Genomic DNA, 27,312 nt, shown 5'->3' with positions numbered 1-27,312 from the left:
ATAGGTGGCCTTGTGAGGTAACCTGCATGAAATATTTGTAGTATTTTTTTTCTTATCCCTGAAGTTGCCAATTTGGTTCTTTTGAGTATTTTTGAAATGAAAATGATATACGATAGAGAATGCTTAGGTGCGTGTGTGTGTATATATGTGCACACAAGTACAAATTAGATAAAGGTGTACAGTTTTTAAAGTACAGACTGTGATTATAGCAAACAAAAAAATAGGTGGAAAAATATTTCTCTATTAATTTTCAAAATTACAAAATCGATGAACATATTAAAAGAAATAAATTCTCCTTTTTATTTTTCAACGTACAGAAGCAACAAAATTTAATTATGAAATACATTTTTTTTTCAAAGAACACAGTCGAAAAATATATTAAGAAATTTCATATTATTTTTCAAAGTACGAAACCAGAAAAATGAATAAATAAATGAATAAATAAATAAATAAAAATTATTGAAGTTGGCGATTCAGGCAACAATTAGGCTTTGGTTGGATTGCCGCCAAACTTTGGCGCCAGGCCCTTGGCACCGGAACGTTTGTGAACAAAAGCTTTTGTTCACCCTGTGGGCATAAAGGAAACAACGCCTTTGCTGGTGCCACAGAGATGAGAGGGTGATGGAATCACTTGGCGGCAGTCGGGATAAAATGGAAAGGGTCAACCGGTACAGAAGGGAATGTGGGCTCATGAATAAAATCACCTGGCGACAGCTAAAAATTTCTCTCGTCATCCAGGAGCCAAGAAAAGAGGGAGGGAGGGGTGGTGAATGGGAGTGGAGTATGTGGGGATGAAATGGGTGGGAGTGGATTTATGCCCTTAAGTTTGGCTACCTCTCTTGTAAGGGGAAAAAGCCCTTGGCATGCATATATATATATATATATATATATGTGTGTGTGTGTGTGTGTGTGCGTGCGTGTGTGTGTGCGTGCGTGTGTGTGTGTGTGCGTGTGTGCGTGCAAGATTGACCACTGGGAGAGAGTAACTAAACAAAGCAAAACGCTTTCGTATAATTATTACATCTTCATTGTTTAGTACATGTATAGTAATTTGCACTGGATGTACTATACGAAAGCGATCTGCTCCGTTTAGTTTCTCTTTCCCAGTGGTCACTCCTGCATAATCGAACACAAGTCACCAGTGTTTCTTATTAAACACACACACACACACACACACACACACACACACACACACACACACACACAGCTCGTTATAATCGGTGAATAGATGTAATATATTTACAAAATAGAATTGTATTATAGTAAACAAATAAATAATATAAATGTGTTAATTAAAAAAAATAGGTGGTGTAGTGTTTTTTCATATAAATCCTCTTGCACTTTGAATAAAATCCACGAAGAGTAGCCAGGATGAAAATTGTTGAAAAAATGCTGCAGATTAAGGTAGTTCTTTTGCAAAATAATTAAATAAGCAAATAAATAAAAAGTTAAAATAATAATAATAACATGAAATAATAGAAAATAGATAAATGAATTAGTAAGATGAAATAGAGAACAAAATAGATTAGACTTGACGATTTATTGCACAGTAAATCATACAAACAATTGATTTAAATTATTATCACCAGGAAAATGAAATGAATATTGAGAGCGTAATTTATTTAGCTTTGAAGATTTCGTGTGTGTGTGTGTGTACGCGCGAGTTTGTTACAAAAGTCTACGGAATGTGGACGTCATATAAAATGCATAGAAGCAAAGTAACTGCATTGTGTGCCATATATTTCAGTCAGCATGTCAACAACAGTAAATTTTCATCATTATAGTTTACATATAATTAATAATCAAATAGAAAACAGAAATAGAAATTGCAGACTAAGCAAAATAAGTCAGAATTTTGCCAAAAACTTAAATATTTATGCTTATATATTTATTTATCTGTACAGTTTACCAGGCTGTGCGCCATAACTTTATATTTTAGCACAAACAATGGCGACATGACGTCACACGGGAAATTCCTTTTGGAAAATCCGCAGAATGTGTTCGTCACGGTAATTGTGTTTTTATGTCGACTTGGCACGGCACGGAAATCGTCGGATTGCGTCAATTTAAGAAGAAAAATAAAGCTTCATTAGCAGAATGTAGCTTCCTTGCTTCAAACTAACTTCACTCCACGGTGGGACGATTCGCGTGAAACTGTTGTGATTTCGAATATCTGGAAAGTGACTTCGGTTTCATTAATCTGTTTTTCCCTAAGAACATTTTAGTATCGTGTCCAATATACGTATAAATTTAACTTCTCATATTGCGTTATTGAACTTCTCTGCATATGACGCAAAGATGAATTGGTATTTTGGATTAAAAATATAAATATATATTGTAACCGAAGTCGTTTCTACTCAACGAACTAACAGATTGATAAGCGTCTCGTGAAATTCTTGTGCACATTGTTGAAATATTTTTTTTTTTTCGTATAGAAATTGTAGAAAGTATTTACAACATACTTTATTCCAAGTATGATGGTGCACTTTGAATGTTTTGTCGTGAACTATATTTCATTTTATTCAGTTGGTAGGCGTGCTGAGCGCGAAAAGTAATAATATTGTGCCGGTGGTTGACCTTCAAAAACTCGTTTTTGAATCATGTTTGGAAGCATTTGCTTAAAACAAGTTTTAACTTTGATTCGTTTCTTGTTGATCAGGAAGTGTAGTCGTCACATTTTTGTGGACACAGTATTACGTATATTGGAAGTATAGCGTTAATAAATGGAAATTTCATACAAAATTTTAGTATTAAAGAAATTGTTTTAGTACTTACTAGTCTTGCATATTGGCTATTGCTGAAAAGGGATTGCTTTTATTTCGTATTCACATTGCAAATTAAAAATTATTTTTGAGAATAAACTCTTAATTTGTAGTTGCTGTTGTGAGTTGCCTATAATAGTGAGGATTAACATTATTTTGATTAATTAATTATTATTGGCAGGGTGATGAAGAAAAAGAAATCGCATCACTACCAAGAAAGTTATCCTAAAGATGAATAAAATAGGCATCAACGAAAAAAAGACTGATAATATTACATCTAGTAAATAGTAAACATAAGATTCAGAATAACTTTATGGAAATACAGTCTGTTAGATAATAGGTACCACAATACACGAAGGCTTGGGTTATCTCAGCAGGGGTGGGGTGGGGTAAGCATATGACAGTCAATACGAACAACATTCCTTATACCGTGTTCTTTAGGGATACAGTGGTTGTAGCTACAGAGAATGTGTGGGGAATGTTGAGCGTGTCATAAGTGTCATAACTATGCATAACTGTGTCGTGTGTTTTTAGTACAGCCACCAAAAAAAAAAAAAAAAAAGATTTAATAAATAGATAAAAAATTAATAAATAAATAAAATTGTCGCAAGTTGCCACTGAATAAAAGATGAGTCAAGCCTCCCCTTTTTTATTTTATTTTGTGTCATTATTTTATTGATTTATTTATTTTTGTTTTACATATTTTTTAATTTTTATGTTCATCAATAAGTCCTTGGAAAACGTATTTACATTTGTAGGCCTTTCATCTCACAAGTAGTTTTTCTTGACTGAATTAGATCGCCTGGTAGCAGGCCAAGCATTCACGAAAAGTTGAGCAACGGTTAATCGAGTAGGGTTGAACGCTATTCACTGTGCATGGGATTTTCTTGGCCAAGTGAAATTATTTTTCTGCGGAAAGTGTAGGAATTGTGATTTGCATGGAGAAAGTTAAATACCACAAAGTAAATGTGTTTCGAATTGCATGATTTCATTGACTCGGCAAACTTGTTAATTAAATACAGATGCATGGAATGTCATGTGAAAAAAAATTATTGAGTGGAATGATCATGAAGCTGCAATACAATTTACGTACTTGAAATGGTTGCATTGCTTTATCCTACTACGAGACTGAATTTACACTGCCCTGGTACTCATTGTGATGTAGTGTTCGAGTTTCGTTGTTGCAGCTCGCAGCTAAATTGTATTCAGCCTCGAGTTGCATTGTTGCTGCTCGGTGGAATTGTAATCAATTTAGGTTGCATGTCCGCAACTTGCAACTTCTGCCCTGTGATGAATTTCAAGCTTCAGAGTGGAATTTCTACACTAAGATCTTCTCTCTAGGCTTGATAAACTATAGTTCTTTAATGCAATATATTTAGAATGTAGAAGTAGGTATATCTAGGCATCTTGAAGAACCGTTTCATTAAAAAATGAGGACATGACCAATTTGGCAAAGTATGAAAGTACGGTTAGTGAGATTTGGTATGTACACATCACTAACGGATTAAGGATGGAGTGAAATTGTCGTAAAGTATGGTACTTTTGTGATCATATTACAGATTGATAGCTTCAGAGTAAAAGGTTATTGTATGGTATTGTGATTGTCACTATATTCAATTTTGATCACATTCACGTACAAACGGAAGAAAGTTGACGAGCTTCGTGCATCTGACACAGTTGGATTAGTCAAGGGTAGTTTTGTATTATATTTTCTAAAAAATTGCTATTGTCATTAGTTTCTAGAAACGAGTACATATGAGACAGATCTCCCTTGTGTATTAAAACTGATTTGCACAGTACTGTGTTCTTGCTATGGATTATGCAGTTTGTATGTTCAAGTAAAAGTGTTTTTTTGTGAATGGAAATTGATATATTGCTCCATTGTAAGATTGGTTACAGAATGGATGTTGTGCAGATGATCTATAAGCATTGTCCAACTATGAACTATGCAGTACATTGCAGTGAATTATACTTTATATTGACAAAAGCGAGACCATGAGATTAGACTCTGCTTATGGAGTTGTTAAAGTAATTTAGAATTGTTGATTCCTATGATTAACATAAGTATTTGATTGGTCCTTTACCTCTCTTTCACTCTGAGTTAATTCAACATTTTCTAAATTCTTAATGTTAAGAGAGATGTAGGTGACTTGTCCCATATAAGACACAGAGGGAATTTAGGCTGTAGAAAATTTAAGTGTGTTGCATTTCCAGTGAAACATTGTAATATTTTTGTCAATTATTTTCTCGCTCTCTGATTGCTAGAGTAATTTAGTCACTTGTACCCCATAGGTATTTACCTAGATGTATCTTACGGGAAGGGGAGCTATGCTCGTGGTGTCCCATCTCTGTATCTCGCAGTGTCTAGGTTGATCTTAAATTCGTGTATAACTGTAAGGTGTCTGTATCATTGTGTATATAGGATGAAGAGAAGAGTGTGGTTGGAAAGGGAGGATGTGTATGTGGGTGTAAACAGTTCTTTTTTTCATTAAAGTGGCAGTTGCCGACAAGATTGACGAGTTCAACACCATATGAGGACGGAGCCTTTATTTGTACGACGTTTCGCTTATTACATCTTTTTCAAGTACTTGGAAAAGCTGTAATAAGCGAAACGTCGTACAAATAAAGGCTCCGTCCTCATATGGTGTTGAACTCGTCAATCGGTGTAACAGTTGAGCTTGATAGGATGTTGGTCGTTTGAACACGTTCACGAAGAGGAGCTTAGTGTGTATGGAGGGGGAGGAAACATGGATTAGGAAGGTGCTACAGACAGAAGTCATCAAGTTTGAGGATGAAAACTTAAGAAATGAATGTGGAGTCGATACAGAGAAATGTAGGAAAAGGATGTGTGGACAATCCGTCCGTCCATTTCCCCAGGTCTCTCTTGCAGAAGACCCACAGTTCCCAGGTCACTGGCAGCTGCCAATGGATTGGCCCACAAGTCACTCAATGAAGAGATATTGTCCCTTTGTTGAGGTAAGGCTTGAGTAGTGTCGTGTAGGTTGTTATTCTATGTTGGCGTCATGGTGATTGCATCAAGGACAATTTCATTCTGTGGTTATACTCTGTGTTTGTGCTATTTCTTGGATGTGATGAGAGGGATTTCTCCTTTGAGTTGATGTCTTGGGGAATTCAGTGAAGTTTGGAGTGTTGACTGTAGGATTGAACAACGGGGATCTGTGTTTCGCAACACTGATGGTCCTTTTCATTAATTTTTTTGTCTTGACTGCATTGTAGTAGGGTAGTGTTGGTAGAAGAAATACACGTTTATGTACATAGATATCAATAAATGAAATACATTTAAACAGAGTATGTGCTTAGGTTGTATATAGTAATGTCTTGACAGTCCTTCAGTGTAGCTTACATGGTCTAAGCATTAAATAATAGATTTGAAGTATATTGTATACTATTTAGGCTTGATGTTACAGATACATATCACATGTGCTTGTTGTTACAGTGCCTAAGATTTGATTCTATGGAAATATTTAACTGCAGTTCATACTAAGGATATAGTATTGTAAAACATTGTTCTGAAGATGAGGGAACGTGGGACTTTTGAATAACATTTACTAGGAGAGTGATGCACTGCTTGACCAGTTTCAACGTTTCTTTCTCAAGCATTTGTGTTATATTCTGAGAAAGTACATTTTTCTTGAGCATTCGTATTGTCCCAAGAAAATACGTTTTTCTTGAGCATATGCATGTTTTGGCTTGAGAAAGTTGTAAGTTGTAACCGATCAAGCGGTGTGTTACTTGCTTTAGAAGGGCTTGCTCGTAATTCTATTTTGCTCCCCATGGCTTTTTTTTTTTTACATGCATCTGCAAAGTTTCTTAAGATATATTTGTAAATGTGATATGCTTGTAAAGGTTATTCATGGTTCAATGGACAGGAAGTTTCCGTTTCCTTTCTATTCCATTTTACTCCGAGGAAGATGCATGTATCTTAGGAACCTTCCGTCACTGTGACTTGTGTCCCTCCAACTGTGTCTTTCACTTAGCTTGCGTCAGCATTGAAATAGAACGGTTCTTCTTGTGCATAGAGAAGCCATACCTCTTTGTTTATATGTTCATGTGTGTAAATACAGGATACATTGTCTAATGATTCCGTGTCCGGGATGCAGCAGCAGCAACAGCATCAGCAGCAGCAGCATGGCGGTCCGCAGGTGTGCAGGAAGGGCAGCAGAGCCGCAGCCAAAGGAAGAACCCGACCGCGGACCATCCACATCGATGTGTACTGCAGCTCTTCAGATCCCGAATCGTCAACGTATAGCTCAAGCGGATCCACGGAGAGCCTGGACTCCATCCCAAGAAGACCTCACGCCGTCGTAGCTCTGGGGTCGAAGCAGCACAGGAAGACTGAAGTGAACCTTGCCCGTAAAAGTGAACGTCCGGTACAAGAAGGCTCTTCCGGTTTCGTCTATTCTAAACCAAAAATTACGGACAGTCACCCAAGTCGGAGGCCAGCATTCATCACAGACGACACGTCTCCGCTCTCAGCCTCACCGCCACCCCTACCTCACCAGGTGGACTCGCCTAGTGTTCTGCCGTCATCACCCATTCCTGTTTCGTCTATTAGGCCTCACGAGGTGAGCAGTCCAATCCCGATGCCATCTCGGGAAGATGTCGAGATGCAGCAGAAGGCGGCCAAAGGACCTCAGAGGCCGTGTTCATTACCTGGCCTAAAACCCATTTTACCAGCAGTCGACGCTGTGCGAGAAGTGGACAGACCACACAGCAGCTTGTCGAGTGTCTCGTATGCCAGTAGTCCACATGAGGGCCGCGGGGACCCTTGGGGTAACGAGATGCCCTCCTCGGTCTTGTCGTGGAGGGGCAGCGAGTTTGAAACTTCAACACCGCATTTCACGAGCGACAGAGACTCTCGAATGTCCTCGGCATTATCTAGGGAATCCCTTCGTGAAGCCTTTTACGAAGGTGATTCGGAGACCACCGAGGTGACGGGTGGAGTAGGAGCGCAACAAAATGGCCACGGTGCACCGCAGAAGCCTTGGAAATCCCCGCACCTCGAAAGACGAAGGTATCTCCTGAAGGGTAGGGAGGAAAGGTTTCGCGAGCCCTTCCAGAGACGTCAACAACTAGAGGAGGAAAGGTCGCACAGCACCACTCCCGTCAACGTCACTGAGCTTTCCAGACTCCCGGCATTCAGTGACTTCTCGAAGGAAGATTTAAAGGTCATATCGAAGTCCTTGAGTCGGAGCATGTCGTTAAGATCAGCTGGAGACCGGCCGTCATCCAGATTGTCTGCTCGATTAGAGTCGAGTGGTGTAAGGAAACGAGATTCTCAACGGTCGATAGAAGGCCTCGACCTTTCTAGCTCAAAGGGAAGTCGGTCTGCTTCATCTGGCAAGTCCTCCGAGAGGGAATCCAGTATCTCCAGGAGGCATTCCATGAAAAGTGTTAGTAGTGAGTCACGTGGAGGATTGAGCGAGTCCTTCAAATTTTTCAAAACTCATAAAAAGCAAACTGAAGTGCCGGACTCGCCCAGTTCTCCCGAAAAACAAAGTTCCGAGAAGTCGGAATCACGACGTGATTCCATTAATCTCAAAGAAATTAAAGAGATTTTAAAGTCGTTAAGTCGACACAATTCATCTGCTCAAAAGAAACCCGGGAGGGAATCTTCTCCTAAAGGCGACAGGAGAGACCTGATTGGGTCGATAGTGAGAAAATCCCCTTCTTGCGAGGACATTCCCTCTCTCTATGAGAAGCCTCGGTCTCCACTGCCAGTTTGTGCGGATCCTTTCAGCACAATTAAACGTCGTCCTTCGTCTTCACGTCTCTGTGTCACGCCCGTGCAGCCTGAGAAGGAGAAGCCAAGTCACGAGCAGAGGCAGCAACCGACCAGCGCTCCAGTTCCTACCACAACGGTGGGTGGAAGGTTAATCAATGTTGGTTTCTTCCGCAATATTGCAAGATTTCCTTTTGGCAGTCAGACAGTTCCCGTGGTTTCTGTGAGAGGGGAGAGCCGTCGTGAGTGCTGTCCGAGTGACAGAAAGTTTGTTCGTCCCGAAATGTTTGGTGAGTCACGCTCCATTCCTCTGAGACGCGGAATCCACTTTGGGCCTCCACGCAACCCCATGTGCTCTTGCAACAGTTGTACGGCTGCCTCAATAGCCTCTGAAGCATCGGGACAGCTGCCAGGGCGCCTGCGCGCTTGGTCAATGTCCGACTTGAATGACTCGTCAACATCCCCCATCAGCTTTAACACAGGACCCCCTCTATCCCGTAGTAGCGACGACAGCTCGTCCCACCTGCTTGTAGGTAAGCTCGGATCTGTGCACTGGATGCAGCGCTAGCCGTCAGAGTTTTCCTCTAGTGTTGCTGTGTCATGCATCGATACATTTTTTTTTTACTCTCCCTTTTTTTGCACACGCGCTCTCATACATAATTGCATACATCTGCCCTTGACTAATTCCATACACCAAGTTGCAATATGCTATGCAAGACGGCAGTTGCTTAAACATGATCAGTGTTGAGTGCGGTGGTGGTGACGTGTGGTGTGTGCTGTGGACCAGATAGAATAAAGATTACACCAGGTATACGGCTTTGCGTAGTTCAGGTTTGTTGTAGGAGTATTTTAGGCTCGTTCGGAGAAATGTTTACCGAGACTAATGCTGTGTGGTTATGTTGCAGGCTCAACAGCGGCTCGAGGAGAGCAGCAGTAAGTTGGACTTGATCCGTTTATCCCTCGAGAGACTGAGAGGAGAACTCCCTCCAGGCTCGCGTATGGCAGGGGAGGTAAGTTACGCTTGATTTGTGTTGAACTTAACCCTTGAAAGACTAGCGTGACCATATGGTCACACAAAAAAAGTTTTTGTATATATGCCATTAACAGTAAAACAAGTACAGGATGGCAAAAAATAAGTATGCCACAAACTAGTGTATGATTCATTCTGCAAGAACTTATGCAGCAAACGTTTATAACATTTAAGATAAACATGAATTTAATAAAAATCTAAAAAAAAATAATAATTCAGTCCTTAGAGGGTTAAAAGTGGTGGATTTTGCTTAAACACGGCAAAGGAATCATGGACTGTGAGTGAAGTGTTTATTCCTGATGTAATGTAGACGAAGTGTCAGGAATAAATGGTTCACTACCAGTCCATGTTTTCTTTGCCGTGTTTAAGCAACTTGTTCATGTGGATAATAATTTTCAGTGGTGGTTTTTGTTTTAAGTAGAGATTAGTATCTAATCATGAGACAATTGCTGTGTGACTGTAGTCTAGAGAAAAGTCAATAAACTCTCTAAAATATTGATTTTACATCACATAATATATGTCATCAGTACCCTATATGATGTGAATATTGAAATATTATTATGCTCAGCACTATGCCGAGCATTATATGTCAATAGAAAGTTCCAGAGTTGTCCTTCTCAAACTCCACATGTGACAGCTGGCATGAAGCCAGCAACATTGCAGACAAATTTTTCTGAAATACCTCTTTTCCTATACAGTAGTTTGTTTTTCTGCCATATCCCTCTTGATTAGTGAATGCATCGGCCAATCTTGACCAAAATTTGCTTGAAATACCCTGGACTGTTCTGGCGCTGTTGATTTTTTTTCCACCTTGTTCTTCAACTCTCCTAAATGAAACCATCACACTGAGGTCGCTAAACACCTCATCGTACTCTGTGCCACTAACAGTGATGTGGGTCTCCTGTAAGAGGGCACCAGATTGATTGATTGATTGGCCACAGAAGCAAACTGTCCCAAATGCAAACATTACATGGAAGACACTTGAACACCTCATCTTACACGACCCCACCCTAGCCATACCCAGACAACAGCACTAGTTCTTCAACCACTTCAGTATGAGTCAAATTCTCATGCACAGCATCAGCTGCATTATGTATGCTGCATCATGCTACTTGCATTATAAAGTATAATGTCACTGATGTATTACTGGGTACTAATTCTTTTACTCTGAGTAATAATAAACACAGAAAAGGTGATCAAACCGGTCCAAAGAAACTGGGGGTAACTCATGTATAACTGCAAAAGTACAGTGAGACATCTCATTAACGGACATTAATTAATTTTTGGTGTTTTGGAGTGGTTCTTGGGTGGCACTGTAATTGCACGCACTAAACAACAGCACAAAAAAACAGCGAAAACACTGCAAACACAGCTAATTCGTGTCCATTAATGAGAGGTCTCACTGTATGTATAATCAAGACACCAACACTGGCATCCTCATGTAATCACTCGTGCCTCATGACACCTACGTAGGTGTTGTACTGAAGTGGTTTTAAATGTGGCAATTTGGTGGTGGTCCCCAGTTAACTGGGAGCAGTGGGTCAGCTGCAAAAGAGACCTAGGGCAATGGATTGATTGATGGATTGACAACAGTACTTTCAGGAGGTGGTCCTGTAAGAAGGATGTTGTATGAAAGTGGCACTTGCCGACAAGTCTCGAAATAAACCACGCATGAGGACGGATCCCTTATTAGTAAGACGTTACACATGTTCCAGCTTTTTCAAGTAAGTGAAAAAGCTGTAATAAGCGAAACATCTTACTAATAATGGATTTGTCCTAACATGGCGTTTATTTCGTAACAAGGATGTCGTTAAAAAGTCATCGCCCTGCTGTCCATTGTCAAGCTCTGCCAATTACCTTCTTTGTTTTTCGAGAAGGCCAACGCTCAGGTGTTGGACTGGGGCCCAAGACCTCTCATTTTACAACTTTGTGTTCCTTCCATCTTTAAACACAAGGATAGCTGACAACCACCAAGTCCTCCACTGTGCTACTTTCGACTGATGATGTGGAAAGAGCTGGACACTCACACAACACAGACATCAGTCCAAAATTTGTTTCCAGAGAGATGGCCCAAGGACTGTTGCCTGCCTCTGTGAGGCTGTGGTTTTCCAGCTGGTTAAACTTGAGGGAATGGTGGATTGTATTGATTGTGATTCCAGCAAATCATCTTGCTCATTGCTTTAATGCAAGGTGGAATTCAAAGTCATCTACAATATCAACACTCTCTCTCTCACCTCTCTCTCTCTCTCTCTCTCACTCTCACCTCTCTCTCTCTCTTCCACTCTCTGCCTCTCTCTCTTCCACTCTTTTCCTCGCTCTCTTCCTCTCTCTCTCTCTCTCTCTGCCTCTGCCTCTCTCTCTTCCACCCTTTTCCTCGCTCTCTTCCTCTCTCTCTCTCTCTCTTCCACCCTCTCTCTCTTTCTCTCTCTCTCTCTCTCTCTCTCTCTCTCTCTCTCTCTCTCTCTCTCTCTCTGTCTTGCTCTCTCTCTTCCACCCTTTTCCTCGCTCTCTTCCTCTCTCTCTCTCTCTCTCTCTGCCTCTCTTCCACCCTCTCTCTCTTTCTCTCTCTCTCTCTCTCTCTCTCTCTCTCTCTCTCTCTCTCTCTCTCTCTCTCTCAGTATATATGACAGCATAGCAAACATTTTCTTCACAAGAGATACTTGTTTCCTGTTGTTGTTGTTGTCGTTCCCTAGACTGTCTGTCCGAGCAGTCCCGTCTCCCCAAGGAATGCCATAGCCGAAACTGGGTTTTCCCACAAATCTTTTATAGAGCGTATGTTGTGTTGTTTGCGTGCATGATTGTGTATAATGCAGTCTTCCATTATGTGTTGTATGGTATGGGGTGAAGTGTTACATCCTAGGCAGCTGTTCACAATGCGGTCATCCTGCCTCTTCTGGTAGCTTAGAAGTGCTGGGTGGTGACCGCACTGCAGTCTGGCCAAGTGGACTCTGTCCTTTCGTGGGAGAGAGGATTCAGAAGGGTGGATATCAGGGGGTCTGGCATGCAGCAGTGTGTTGTCTTTCAGTGTGTTAATGGAGCGGTGAGTGATATGATTATGAATATGTTTCCGGAGGCTGGTATTTGGTGGTTGTGGAGGAAGAGAAGAGAGTATCTGTGCATGATAAAGGTCTTTGGGTGTTGTTTTAATGTTTCTCGGTGTGTGTGGGTGTTCTGCTATGTAGTGTAGCGGGTGTAATGTGTTTGTGGTGGCTGCGGCAAGTGTTTGTGTGCCTCTCATTTCGAGGTGGTCCTTGACTTTGAGGACTTTTGTTTCATGGTGTAAATGGTCTGTAGGTGTTGTATTTGTGCAGCCTGTAATTGTTTTTAGGGCTTTGTTTTGTATGATATGAAGGGTGTTGTGGTGTGTCTCACTGAGATTAGGAGCCCATGCAGGACTCGCATAATTCAACACTGAGCGTATGCATTGTTTGTATATTGTTATATTAGTTTCTTTGTTTTGTCCAAATGTTGTTCCAGTGATTGACTTAAGTGCGTTAAGTCTGGGTGTGCATTTGTTTTTTATGTTTGTGATGTGTTGTTTGAAAGACATGGATGTATCGTATGTTACACCAAGAATTTTCGGTGTGTTTATGTGTGGTATTAGAGTGTTGTTGATGTAGAGATGAGGTATGTATTTGTGTTCTTTTGTCCAGTTTGTGAGAAGTGTTGCTGTAGATTTGGTTGGAGCTATTTTGAGTCTGTGATGAACCATGTGTTGAGTGTGTCAAGGTATGGCTGGATTATTTCTGCAGCTTTGTCTGTGTTACGATGTGTGCATGTGATTGTTATGTCGTCTGCGTAGGAAGAGATTTGTATTTCTGAGGTGTCTGGCGTGGGTAAGTCATGCATGTATAGATTAAATAGTGTGGGGGATAGAACTGAGCCCTGTGGTACTCTGTTCTTAATGTTTCTGATGTGCGATGATTGGCCATTATATGACACGTAAGCATTCCTACCTGCCAGATAATTGGCCAGCCATCTTTTGGTGTTATTGTGCATGTCTGTGTTATATATTTTATTTGTTAGGTTGTGGCGGGGGATAGCATCAAAAGCTTTACTAATGTCTAATGTTATAAGAAGTGTTCTTTGGTGGGGCCTATCTGAATTGATGCCATCTAAAATTCTTTGTGTGAGGTTTGTCAGAAGAGTGTTTGTGGAGTGTAGAGGCCTAAAACCGTGTTGTGAGTCAGCAAGGGGAATATGTGGTGTGACAAGTTTAAGTATTAGGCGTTCAATGACTTTAGAGGGGGTGCAGAGAAGTGTGATTGGGCGGTGCTTGTTTCCTGTTGGTGCTGATGGTCAGCTGCTGAGGGATGTTGGTCCAACTTATATCCTTTGGGAGTTTGAGAACTTATCAGTTGCAGATGGATTGGCAATCTCCCTCAGAGGTTGAAATGTATTAAGGGAGCTGGGGAATCATGAAGTCAGTCACAACCAGTGTTTTTTTAATTTTATTTATTTATTTATTATTATTATTATTTTTTATATTGATATATACAGGATTTGTCATTTATGTAGGTGTTTACTCTGATGTACATATGTGCTTCTTCTTTTTAAAGGTAAAATATGAATTGGAAAACTCGTTAGCAGCGTCACCCTCCCCTGCCAACTACACGAGCCTTACGCCCCTGCACGACAAGGAGAACTACCCCCGGGAACGTAACCTTGGGCACCATACCAAGGGTGGTGCAGTCACAGGAAAACTTGAAGTCAGGTTAGTGAAAGCAAGGCTTGCACATGTGTGTGGAATAGCTTAGAAGGTGATATAGCCCAAGCTCAAACAGTACTTGAGTTCAAATCTAAATACAGTACTACCTCTCATTAACGGATTAAAAGGGGGTAACGATGTCCGTTGATGTGAATAATCCATTGATTTGGAGTGGTTTTTGGGTGGCATAGTGATTGCACGCACTAAACAACAGCGCCAAAAACACCGAAAACTCCGCAAACACAGCTAATTAACATCCGTTAATGAGAGGTAGTACTGTATGATAATTGGAAATCAAAGATATAGATTAGGTTGGAACTGTACATGAATTTGAGTGTAGGTATGTTAGAAAATTAGAAAATAGGAGATGGGACCCCACAAACATTGCTTCTTTCCTGTATACTATGATTAGGTATCAATATATTACCTTTTCAGAATACAAGTATGTGTCAATGGTGATTGTGTTGCATAATTTCATGATAGTGTAATGACTGTTGCTTGTATTTATAATTGTTTGTAATCCATATGGTTGTGGGGACGGGTGAAGGGTGAGTGCATGCTTTAGTCACCCACCTCCCTTATGTGTGTGTGTGTATATATATATATATGTATGTATTTGCAATTCATCTGGAAGTTTTCCCAATCAACAAAATTATGTGGATGTTTATGGCATCTTTGTATTTTGTTTTTCTTCTTCTTGTATATTGTAAACAGATTTGATAAGGATCAAAATTCCTGTTAAAGCCATAACAACAAAAATCCAGAGACACATGCTGTCACTGGAAAACATAAATGTATGTTGCAAGAAAAAAGGGTAATTACATGTTTTGATATGTCTTTGTCATTTCTAGGTTGTTAGGAGTGCAAGATTTGTTAGAAGAAGTTCCAGGGCGATCTAGAAGGGACTCCCACTCCGGACCTTCAGACCTGAAAGCTTTCATGAAAGGTGTTACTAAGTCATCCAAGTCATACTCCGTTAAGGAAGAAATTTCCAGTAAGTAAAATTCTTGGATGCTTGTGTGCCTTGGCTGGGGCCACCCCCATTTGTAAGGAAGAAAGGGCATATATATATATATATATATATATATACACATATATATATATATATATATATATGTATAATAATAATAATATATGTATGTATGTATATATATAATATATATATATATATATATATATATATATATTTTTTTTTTTTTTTTTTTTTTTTTTTTTCTATTTATTATTATTATTGAAGTGAATGTAATCAGGAATGGACACCTGTGGTAGACCTGCAAGACAAGACATATGAACAAGTTGATTTGAATTGTGTATGTATGTATTGTTATGATTGTATTAGAACCTCATTGTATATCTTGATTTGCAGACGAAGTGATGGCTGTGCTCAAAGTGGACAATAATAAAGTGGTGGGCCAAACTAGCTGGAAACCTTGTTCGCAGTCGGCTTGGGACCAGAGGTAACGACTATTTTCATTGTGTTTACAAAGAGGTCTTTGGTTATGTGAAGGTGTTGCTAACTTTACTGAGTGTGTTTTGGCATTACTATTGAATACATTTTTGTTTAAATAAAACTTTTTCTGACAGTTTTGACTTGACTTCATAAAAGAAAAGCATGGGAAGGGGGTGGGAGTTTTTTTTTTGGTTACCTCCCTTGTAAGGAGGGAAAAAGCCTTTGGTATTATATGTATGTATTACATGTGTGAATCTGCTGTACAAAGGAAAAGGGAATAATTATAATTTTAGAGCTGTGGGGGTACGAGACATGATAGCCAGTGCAATGGTACTGTATATTTACCATGAGAAAGCAAAACAAGGTTTGTATCACAAATCCTTTTCATATATTTGTACATACATATACCAAGGCTTTTTCCCCCTTACAAGGGAGGTAGCCAAAAAGGAAAAGGCATAAAATCATTCCCACCCATTCCATCCCTGTATTGTATTGTATTTATATTAGATGGGGTTATGAGATTTTTTGAGATGTCGAGGGGTATGGGCACTGAAAAGGTTAAGAACCATTTTTGTAGAAGGATCAGTCTGTTGCATTGAGTGTTAAAGTGTGGGACACAGTGATGCCCTTGAAATATTGTATTGTGGCCAAGAAATAAAAATTTTCTAATTTATTTTTTCTAATTTATTCGTTCGAGACCCTAAATGGGGTCTCGATTAAAGAAGACCACTTTCAACCATGGGTCCATCCCTTGAAATAAATAAAATTACTTTTCCTTAGTCAGTATAAAATGTATCACTGTATTAAAAGGATTAATTGCCAGAATTAGAAGGGGAAGAGAGGGATTAATTGGAAAGGAGCAATGAGGGTTTAGGAAAGGAAGAGTATGTATACATTGAATGTTCAAGAAGTTTTACATACATACATATACCAAAGGCTTTTCCCCCCTACATGGGGGGTAGCCAAAAAGAAAAAGGCATAGAAACCACTCCCACCCATTCCATTTCCTATAAGAAGTTTTGGTAAAGGGTAATCTCTTTTATGATTTGGAAAATGTATGAGAGGGTTGCTAAATGTCATGGAATGTGTTGTGAACGTGCAAGATTGGGAGAAGTCTGTTTAGGCCTGTACATTTTTTTAACAGTAGTAGTGGAGCCCCTTTGTCTATTTACCTAGTTACCTAGTTGTAATATACGGGTGGGGAGCTATGCTCGTGGTGACCCGTCTTTGTATCTCTCCGCATCAAGTTTTATCTTAAAATCTTGTATAGTGTTAGCACATACTGTTTTGTTGTCTAATTTGTTCCATGTATTTATCGCTCTGTGTGGGAAATTGTTCCTTTTCAAGTTTTTTCTATAACTATCCTTTTTCAATTTTTTTTTTCCGTGTCCTCTTGTTTTACCGTTGTCCCACATTAATAGGTCGTTCCTGTCTAAAACTTCCATTCCTTTCATTATTCTGTCATTATATGTCTATATGTATATGTATGTATGCTCTATATGAGGGGACAACCAAGGGTGAGATGGATGGATGGATAGGGTGTTGAGCAAGAGAGGGGTGTCTGTTGAGCAAGGAAGAGAGAAGGCAGGAAATAAGGAATAGGTGAAGAATGCCTTTTGACTTTGCCTACCTCCCTTGCAAGGGGTAAAAAGTTGTTGGTATGTGTATATGTGTATTATTATTTTCATAGGAGTAGTATAGTTTGGAGGATCCCGAGTTGTTGTTGTTGTTGTTGTTCCTTAGACTGTCTGGTTGAGCAGTCTAGTCTCCCAGAGGAATGTCAAAGCTGGAACAGGGTTTTCACACAAATCCCATAAGGAGTGTGTATGGTGTCATTGGCGTGCATAGTTGTGTACAATGCTGTCTTCCATAATGTGTTGTATGGGGTGAAGTGTAACATCCTGGGTCTTTGAAGCTGACATCCATTCTCTTCCCTCATTCTTCCATTTAGTCACCCCTTATGAAACTAATCAGAGAGACAACAGACAGGTGTTGGTCTTTGAAGCTGTCATCCAATCTCTTCCCTCAGTCTACCATTTAGTCACCCCTTATGAAACTAATCAGAGAGACAACAGACAGGTGTTGGATGGGTGTGGGATAGCTGAAAGGTTTATATGTGCCTTGGCAAGGCCCCACACTCTTTTTTTTTGTATTATCTTTATTTTCTGACCCAGGGCAGTGGACAGGATGCAGGGATGACCCATCATCCAGGAGGTGCCAAGATAAAAGGGAGGGTGGAGGGGAGTGGAATATATAGTAAATGGAATGGGTGGAAGTTTTATATGCCTTTTTCTTTTTGGCTACCCCCTGTGGAAGGGGGAAAAAGCCTTTGGTATATGTATGTATGTATCTTTATTTTACTCTATTGATTTATTTATATATTTTTATAGATATATGTGTATATATTCCATAATAAAGTAATGTGTATTTTTTCTGTTCCATAGATTTAGCATTGACCTTGAGAAGTCCCGTGACCTTGAGATAGACATTTATTGGCGAGACTGGCGTTCCCTATGTGCTGTAAAATTTTTACGACTAGAAGAATTTGTGGATGATCCACGGCATGGTATGGCATTACAGCTTGAACCAAAGGGACTTCTCTTCGCCGAGGTAATTCACAGTAGAGTTTGAACGAATGTTGGCTTTGAAATTGGTAGATATAGAGGTTAAGTATTTAGTTTATTTGTTTATTTTATTTTAATTTTTATCTAGGTTATAGACTGGTTAATTCTGTTATAACTAGAGACCATGCTTGCTACTGATATGGGAAAAGTTTTTTTAGTTCTTTAATACAGGACGATACAATGGCATTATTCTCGTCTCCTGTCACAATCCGTTAAGGTAGTTTTTGTTAATAATTTATTTATTTATTTATTTAATTTTTCTTATTTACAGATCAAGTTCCTAAACCCAATGATCTCTCGGAAACCGAAACTGCAGCGCCAAAAGAAACTCTTCAGACAGAAAGGCAAAATGCCGCGGCCTAATCAAATGAATATAAACGTAGCAGCCTGGGGAAGACTCATTAAAAATATTCACACCAGTACCCATGAGCCGCAAACTGGCAGCCACGAGCCAGTGCATCACACTTTAAGTGGAGGAGGTAAGGAGGAAGCGGTTAATTTGAAATTTTGGTTAAAAACGATATTTTGCGGACTTAGCATTGTTGAGCAATTCCTGTACGTTACCACTATTCTACGGAGCAACACTGCCTCTGACCCAGGACAGTGGACAGGATGCAGGGATGACCCGTCATCCAGGAGGTGCCAGGATGGGAGGGAGGGTGGAGGGGAGTGGAGTGTGATAGGGATGGAATGGGTGGGAGTGGTTTATATGCTTTTGTTTTTTGGCTACCTCCCTTATAAGGGGAAAAAAAACCTTTGGTATGTGTATGTAGCATTGTTGAGCATTGCTGCATGGGTATGTACATACATACATATATCAAAAGGCTCCCCTTACAAGGGAGGTAGCCAAAAGGCATAAAAACCATTCCCACCCATTCCATCCCTAATACACTCCACTCTCCTCCACCCTCTACCCTCCCTCTTATCTTGGCACCTCCTGGATGACTGGTCATCCCTGTATCTTGTCCACTGCCCTGGGTGTGTGGGTATGTAATACTGCTTGGGTGTAATGTTAATGACCTGTCAACCAAGAGGTGCCAAGATAAGAGGGAGGGAGGAGGGTGGAGGGAAGTGGAATATATAGGAAATGGAATGGGTGGGAGTGGTTTCTATGCCTTTTTCTTTTTGGCTACACCCCCCGGGTAGGGGGAAATAAGCCTTTGGTATATGTACGTATGGCTGAGCGGGTTAGGGCGTCGTTACCCTCGGCAAAGGTAGAGGGGATGGCGGTTCGAATCCTGTCACCAACGAAGTTGAACCAAGGTCATGGTTCATTAAATTTTACTCTACAAAGCCCTCTGTGAGGGGCACTGTCCTAGCCTTCCGATAGGGGGGAGTTTGTGACGTTAAACCATATCATCATCATGTATGTAATGTCTGATTTTCTTTGCGCACAGGAGGTCGGAATGTAGCAACACGCCTTGACTTCGATAGTGAAAAAACACCTGGGGAGGAACGTCACTGTCGACCTTTAGCCATATCCGAGATCCGCCCCCTCAATATGGGTGGTTCCCTCCCAGGAACTCCCACTCCCACCCTGCCTCCCACTCCGCCTTCTGCAGCAACCTTACCGGCAGGAAGTGTTTCTGTGGGACACACGAGTAACAGCAATAACGCTGTAGTCTTCCCGTCATATTCTAATTCAGCACCCCTCACCACCACGCCTGCGACGCCGACCACGCAAACCACCTTCCCAACCAACCATCAACCTACTATTCACCAAGGACATCCTATCACTGTACAGGTAAGTGATTGGTATTTACATACTTTAATGGATTGATATGTTGATGTTCAGTGTGGGTTGGATCAATAATTTATTTATGTGATTATTTATTTATTTAGATAGAGTTAGAAATGAGTAGGTGAGGAGGACAGTGGGGGTGGAAAAGGAGTTAGGAAATAGGGTTGATGAAAGAGTATTGGGATGGTTTGGACACATGGAAAGAATGAGTGAAGAAAGATTAATAAAAGAAGTATGGAAGGCAGAGATGAATGGATGGGTGAAAGGGGTGTTGGGAAAGAGGGGAATATCTGTTGAGGAAGGAAGGGGGAAGACAAAAGATGGGGCAAGTGGAGAATGGTTGTGTATAGATGATGCTGTGACACATTGAGGGGAGTGGGTGGGGGAGTACGTGTGAATGATATTTGGATGCAGCCCGAAGGGATTGCTCCCCGTCTTCTCTTTTTGTGCATGAAGGGACGGAGAGGGGTAGTCACCAATTAAATGAAGTGTCCTTGCTGTGGATATGCTGTGTCTTGGTGTATTGCTTCTGACCCAGGGAAGTGGGCAAGATGCAGGGATGACCCATCATCCAGGAGGAGCCAAGAAAAGAGGGAGGGATGGGCAGAATATGTGGGGATGAAATGGGTGGGAGTGGATTTATGCCTTTTGACTTTGGCTACCTACCTTGTAAGGGGGGAAAAGCCCTTGATATATGTATGTATATTATTTATTTTATTTATTTATTTATTATTATTATTATTTTTTATTTTTTTTATTTTTTTATTTTATTATTATTATTATTATTATTTTTTTTTTTTTCAATTTTTGAATGGCTACCTCCTGTGTAAGGGAGCCTTTGGTACATGTATGTATGTATGGGTACAGGAACACATTTGAATACTCTAGCTGGGTTAGCATTGTCACTTGTGTAACTTCTTATTGGCTGTAAGTTAATATTTCATACAACATGTGGTGAATTATTGAGCACAAAGAATGAAAAAGAATTTATTTTGTAATTTTAACAAATAGAAATATGTGACAATTGGACCATGATATAAAACACTGAAGAGATGATTATTGTAATTTTTCCTGGTATTTGTTATTAGAAAGTCTTGGGATAGAAATGGCCAGAATATTCATGTCTATAGTTAGGTTATAAATTGGTGAATGCTAAATGTATTCAAGGAAATTTGTGAATTGTATTTCATGAAAATAGGAATCCTGAGGAAGGTGAAACTATTTGATGATTTTTTAAACTTGACAGTTGCTTAGTATTTAATTGTCATGCATGATTTTATTTATTGTTTCTAAAATATGTAGAGTATATCACTCATATTGACACAAATCATAAGATTTTTGGGACCAATTTATGTGTACTATTTTTGCACTTACACCATATGTGCACCAACTTCATACATACATTGCACATACATTCTAGTTCACATTTTCTGCATGTGTATCACTACACAAACTCCTCTGGCACTTAATCTACACAATATCAGATGCATATATGATGCTCCTCGTATTTATACAGAGATCATGTGCAACATAAAAAAGGGCCTTTGATGTTTTATCAGATTATATAATAGATACACCTTTAAAAATGGTGCACAGTAGTATATTTTTGCACATATTAACACTACAGACATAGTTTTGCACCTAGCCATATGTAGGCAACTATGGTATACCTGTTATTATTATCTACAGATTACCATTGCACATGCACTGTTTAGATGTACAATTCAGCCATGCACATATGTCACCAGAAAAAATTGGCTTGAGAAATCTCGGTAATGTAGTTGTCTGGCAAAAGCTGTTAATGGAAATAAACTAGGGATTACTGTTGTGAACATTTGCACAGTGGATACCATTGTTGTTCAGAGTTGAACACACAAGTGTGGATGATACTTCCTGTGAGTGCACGTATGTATGTGCGTGTTTACCTATTAGTATTCTAACAGTAACAGAAAAATAAACTGTAGCATACTACTTCAACATCTATGAAACCCAACCATCTGACCCATGCAACACACAGAAACCAAAACACATTCCCATCTCAGAAAACAAAAGACATTCCCATCACAGAAAACAAATCAAGCTTTCCCTCCCAAAAAAGGTAGAACCATATTAGTATCACTATGTTCTGATCATCCAGCCATAGAAGAAATATGCTGTGGGATTTTTGCAAGAGAAAACTGGAGTAATGTATTGATTGATTGATTGACCTAACAGTACATTCAGGGGAAAGAGTGATGGAAGTGAGAGGGTTCAAATGTGGAGGTGAAAGAGAGGAGGGATAAAGGCAGTTTGTGATGGAGTTTAACACATTTAACATGCCCAGAGTAGTGGGCAGGAGACAAAGATGACCCTTCATCCACAAAGAGCTAAGATGAGAGGGAAACAAGGGTGGTGGGTGGGAGTGGGTGCATGCCTTTTGACTTGGCTACCTCTCATGTAAGGGGGAAAAAATTCCTTGGTATATAGATAGTGATGAAGTTTGGAAAGGTATGTGACTGGCAAAAGTTGAAGGTATATGTGGGTAAAAGTAAGATGATGAGATGTACAAGGGAAAAGGATTACAGCTAGTTGGAAAAAAAAATTAAACAAGAGAGGCAGGAGGAAGTGGATAGTATTTGGGGTTGTGCATGGCAGGAAATGGAGGAGTGTGAGCATAGGTAAACTGTAGATTTAGAGAAGGAAGTAAATGTCTTGGAAGATTGGAAATTGTCATGAGAAATAGACATCTGGATATGGATGTAAAGAGAAAATTATATAAAGTGGTGATTGTGCCTACAATACTATGTGACAGACTTGGAATTTAAAAGGCAAAAAGGAGAAGTATAAATGTGTTTGAGATGAAATGTCTGGAAAGTATGGTAAGGGTTACAAGGTTGGATAGAGTGAGAAATGAGGAGGTGAAGAGGATAGCAGGGGTGGAAAAGGAGCTGGCAGATAGTGCTGATGAAAAATTATGGTGATGGTTTGGACACTTGGAAGGAACGTGTAAAGAAGATTAACTAAAGAGATGTGGAAAGCAGAGGGGGATGGAGTGAACCTGAAGGGATGACCGATGATGAGATGGATTGGGTAAAAGGAGCTTTGACAAGAGGGGAATGTCTGTTGACCAAGGAAGAGGGTAGACAGGGGATAGTGATGAGTAGAAGTTGGTTGTGTAGAGATGATATATTGATGCAGCCCGAAAGGATTTCTCCCTTTTTTCTTTTTTTTTCTATTTTCCACTGAAGGGGACAGGTAGGGGGGTTTGCCATGTAAGTGTAGTGGCCCTGCTGTGGAACTGCTGTGTCTTGCTGCACTGCTTTCAACCTGGGCAGTGGGCAGGAGACAGGGATGGTCCTTCATCCATGAGGAGCTAAGATGAGAGGGAAACAAGGGTGGTGGATTGGAGTGGGTGCATGTCTTTGATTAGGCTACCTCCCTTATAAGGGGGAAGAACCCCTTGGGATATGGATGGATACAGAGTGTAGTTGAAAAGAAAGCTGTCAGACAGGGTTGGTGGGTTGAAGTATGCCGAGATGGTTTGGGGGATATAGAAAGAATGAGTAAAAGAAGACTACCAGTGTGGAGCCCTTGAACTCCAAGGGGTCCACACTATGTATGTATGTATGTATGTATGTACCAGTGTGGAAAGCTGAAGTGGATGGAGAGAACTTGAGAAGACAAGATTGAGGTGGGTGGATGAGGTAAAGGGGACATTGGATGTATGAGGAATATGTGGCAAGGAAGGACGAGAGAGTGGAAATGATTTTTTTTTTTTTTTTTTTTTTTTTTTTTTTTTTTTTTTTTTTTTTAATGGTCTTTTGTAATTTTTTCTAAAAGAAAGGTCCCTTTTTTCTTCTTCTTTTCTCACTCTTTTTGTCATTCAAAATTCTGCAATCCTGTTGCCCTTCTCTTTTTTATCTCTAATGAGGGAAGATCTAGTTTACTAACCTTACCTTGTATGGTCTGTTAACCGTTTTCTTATGTGTTTATATATATATAATAGATATATATATATATATAATTTCTTTTTCTTCACTATCATCATCTTGGAAAAAGTACCATGCGTATCTTCATTAACATTTAAGAAAAAATCTTGTTCATGTTCTTACTAGAAGACAAATTATTTGTGACTTAAGCTTCCAGGTTCCTCTCTTTTGCTCTTTGTATTTTTTCAGTCGCCAATGAGTAAACCATTAATACCCTTGTACATTTGCCCATTTCCAGTACGGTGAGACTTCTCATTAACAGACGTTAATTAGCTGTGTTTGCGGTGTTTTGGAGTGGTTTTTCGGTGGCATAGTGATTGCACACACTCAACAACAGCACCGAAAACACAGCGAAAACACCACAAACACAGCTAATTAACATCCGTTAATGAGGTCTCACTGTATCTGGCATTTTTATCCACTTGTAAATTATGTCTAGATATTTTTGTAACAACCTGCAATCTTCTTTTTCTTCTGTCCTCGTAATTTTTGCTTCATCTGCAAACGGATTAGTTAAGCTTGTCATTTCTTCCATCTCCTCATAAATCTTTTGGGTGGTGGTGTTGGACTTTCAAATCCTTAATTGCTGATGGCACATATCAATCTTTCAGTAAGTCTCTTGTCTTTCCTAGGAAGCTTTCTTTAAAATTTGTTACTCTGCTATGCCCAAATATGCTCCACTGTATATGTGTGTGTGTGTGTATGCATGCACTGTGTTTGTGTAGTTATGTATATTTCTCTGTGCTGCTGTGTGTCTATGTGCTTTTATGCTTGTTTATCCTTGTGTGTCTCTGTGTTTGTGCGTCTGCCTTTGTGTGTTCATTGTACTACCAGCAATGATGGTAACCAGTGTACAGAATAGATATTTTTTTGCAATAATAATTTGTTGGCCAGGGCCCTGCTCTAGACAAGTCAGATGGCAATGCTGGAAATGCCCGTTTGAAGACTTGAAGTCGCTACCATAACAACATACAGATTTGCAGACCCATAGGTGGCTCATGCCCTCCCTCTTTGTCCTCAAGAAACCAGAGTTTGAATTCTTGGGGTTGACACAAAATTTAATAGTAAAGCTTCATATATAATTTTGCAAGTGTTTTGTACCCTCTTAGGCTTGCCTATTTCCAACAGATAAACATACTACACCAAAGGCTTTTGTATATCCACGCAGACTTGCCCCAGGGTGTCAGGGTGTAGTTGGGGGACTATCTGTGTGGCAGAAGAAAACACTCTTGTGACCCAAGGGTGACCTTGAAACTTGTTTCACTGATGTGGAGATTAGTTTGCAGTAGTTTTATAGGCTGTGGGTAATGAACATAAGAATATGCTTCAGATCAAGTTCCAGTTGGACCATACAAGCAATATGATTGACCTGAACAATTTTGAGATGTCTAGTTAATATTAAGAAGGAAACTAAAAGATAAACTGGTAGTTACGGCATGTGTTCCCACGGGCATATTTTAAGCACTCGTCTTCGACTTTTCCCCATTGTCAGTCATCCTAATGTCCGGAGGTTTAGCTACAGCCATACATACCATTACTATTACTCATGTACAACCACTGCACAAACACATTGTTCTGTGCATACAAAGTCATTGCACGTACGGTACCCGGCGCATTTGCCACCCTTGCACGTGCCTCACTCGGCCGACCACTCACTTCACGGTGCCCGTTGTTCAGGTTGCAACCCGTCCCACCACTTCGCCCCCTCCACCCCCTCCACGTCCACACTCTGGCACTGTCACCATCACCGTTCCAGCCTCACCCGTTGACACTGCCATCAAGGTAAAGTACCGATTCGTAGATTTTTTTTTTTCTTTCTTTCTCTTTTTCTCTGTAGTACAGTTAGTAAAACAAGTTTATTGACACTTTGCTGTTGTGTTGTCTTGGTAACTGGTAACGGTTATAGATAAGTGTTTGTCGCTTGTTGTAAATGAGTGAAAGGATTCTTCTGTGTATATTTTTGTTCCCGTGGTTGTCAATGGTGGATGCTTTTTCTGTTGTATGTGAATTACAACCTTTTGAATATCAGTATGTCGATACTGGCAAGCACAAAACATGTTTTTCCTTCTGCATGTGGTACAGTACCCTCAACCCTCCGTTTAACGGACAAATGGGCGTAAGAACCGGTCCCTTCCTGCCAAGTGTTCTTTCCTGGCAAATATAAATAGAACAGACTGGATCAGTAAATGATGGACAAATGACCGTTGTTGGCAATTTGGTATGGTACACGTTTGTCGATTTCTTTTTTACTGTGGCAGAAAATAATATGGCAATACTGTATCATTGATTAGTTTTAACACACACAACAGGTAAATATGAAATAAATGAACAGAAATAAAGTTCCTTCTTGGGCAGCACGTTGCAAGTACGGGTTGATGTATCACAGTAAAGTATCGTACAACAACAGATGACTTGGATCGAACATCTGTAGACAGCAACAAACAATTGGGCCATCATCTGGTTCTATAATGGGCAGGATTTTTTGTCTGCTAAATCTAGGATCCATTGCATTGGGGTAAATTAAATAGAGGGTCAGGTGTAGTACAGTGAGACCTCTCATTAACGGACGTTAATTAGCTATGTTTGCGGTGTTATTTGGTGCTGGTGTTTAGTGCGTGCAATCACTATGCAACCCAAAAATCACTCCAAAACACCGAAAACACAGCGAAAACACCGCAAACCACAGCTAATTAATGTCCATTAATGAGAGGTCTCACTGTACCTTATGTATCCAAACCATTTGAACCACTGGGTGTTCAGGTTTGGCCCTTATTCAGTTATGTGAAGTAAAATTACCTCCTCACCCCATCCCAGTCTCCACTCCGCCATTCTGCCACTTCGGTGCTAAATTTTCAATTCTGAAGGAATGAAAGTGGTAAATATATACTATTATATACCAAGGGCATTTTCCCCCTTATAAGGGAGATAGCCAACTGAAAAGGCACATACCCATTCCCACCCATTCCACTCCCATCCACCACCCTTTCCTCCCTCTCATCTTAGCTCCTAGTGGATGATGGGTCATCTCTGTATCCTGCCACTGTCATGGGTCAGAACCAATGCAGCAAGACACAGCACATCCACAGCAAGGCTGCATCACTTGATTGGTGACCCCCACACCCTATCCTCTCTCTCTCTCTCTCTCTCTCTCTCTCTCTCTCTCTCTCTCTCTCTCTCTCTCTCTCTCTCTCTCTCTCTCTCTCTCTCTCACACACACACACACACACACACACACACACAAAATAAATAAATATATATGATACATACAAGTTTAGATAATGGTGGT

General features: G+C 40.1%; 1 protein-coding gene across 12 annotated transcripts in view; it reads left to right on the top strand.

Moving 5' to 3' along the window:
• Pkn (serine/threonine-protein kinase N) overlaps positions 1 to 27,312 on the top strand; it is a 365,893-nt gene that overhangs the window by 129,893 nt on the left and 208,688 nt on the right. For 5 of the 12 annotated variants that reach the window (XM_076198503.1, XM_076198501.1, XM_076198504.1 and 2 more), the window contains 8 exons: positions 9,411 to 9,515; positions 14,095 to 14,249; positions 15,095 to 15,237; positions 15,610 to 15,700; positions 18,138 to 18,303; positions 18,589 to 18,796; positions 19,715 to 20,061; positions 25,704 to 25,808. In XM_076198503.1, coding sequence (XP_076054618.1) covers positions 9,411 to 9,515; positions 14,095 to 14,249; positions 15,095 to 15,237; positions 15,610 to 15,700; positions 18,138 to 18,303; positions 18,589 to 18,796; positions 19,715 to 20,061; positions 25,704 to 25,808 — 1,320 coding nt within the window. Of the gene's footprint in view, positions 1 to 6,883; positions 8,645 to 9,410; positions 9,516 to 14,094; positions 14,250 to 15,094; positions 15,238 to 15,609; positions 15,701 to 18,137; positions 18,304 to 18,588; positions 18,797 to 19,714; positions 20,062 to 25,703; positions 25,809 to 27,312 lie in introns of all 12 variants that reach the window. The other 7 variants (XM_076198497.1, XM_076198496.1, XM_076198493.1 and 4 more) reach the window with 3 other exon arrangements.

Source organism: Oratosquilla oratoria, chromosome 15 (assembly GCF_046742065.1).
Source record: "Oratosquilla oratoria isolate Oo_2021 chromosome 15, ASM4674206v1, whole genome shotgun sequence".
Taxonomy (NCBI): domain Eukaryota; kingdom Metazoa; phylum Arthropoda; class Malacostraca; order Stomatopoda; family Squillidae; genus Oratosquilla; species Oratosquilla oratoria.
This window is presented reverse-complemented; position numbering and strand designations above follow the sequence as displayed.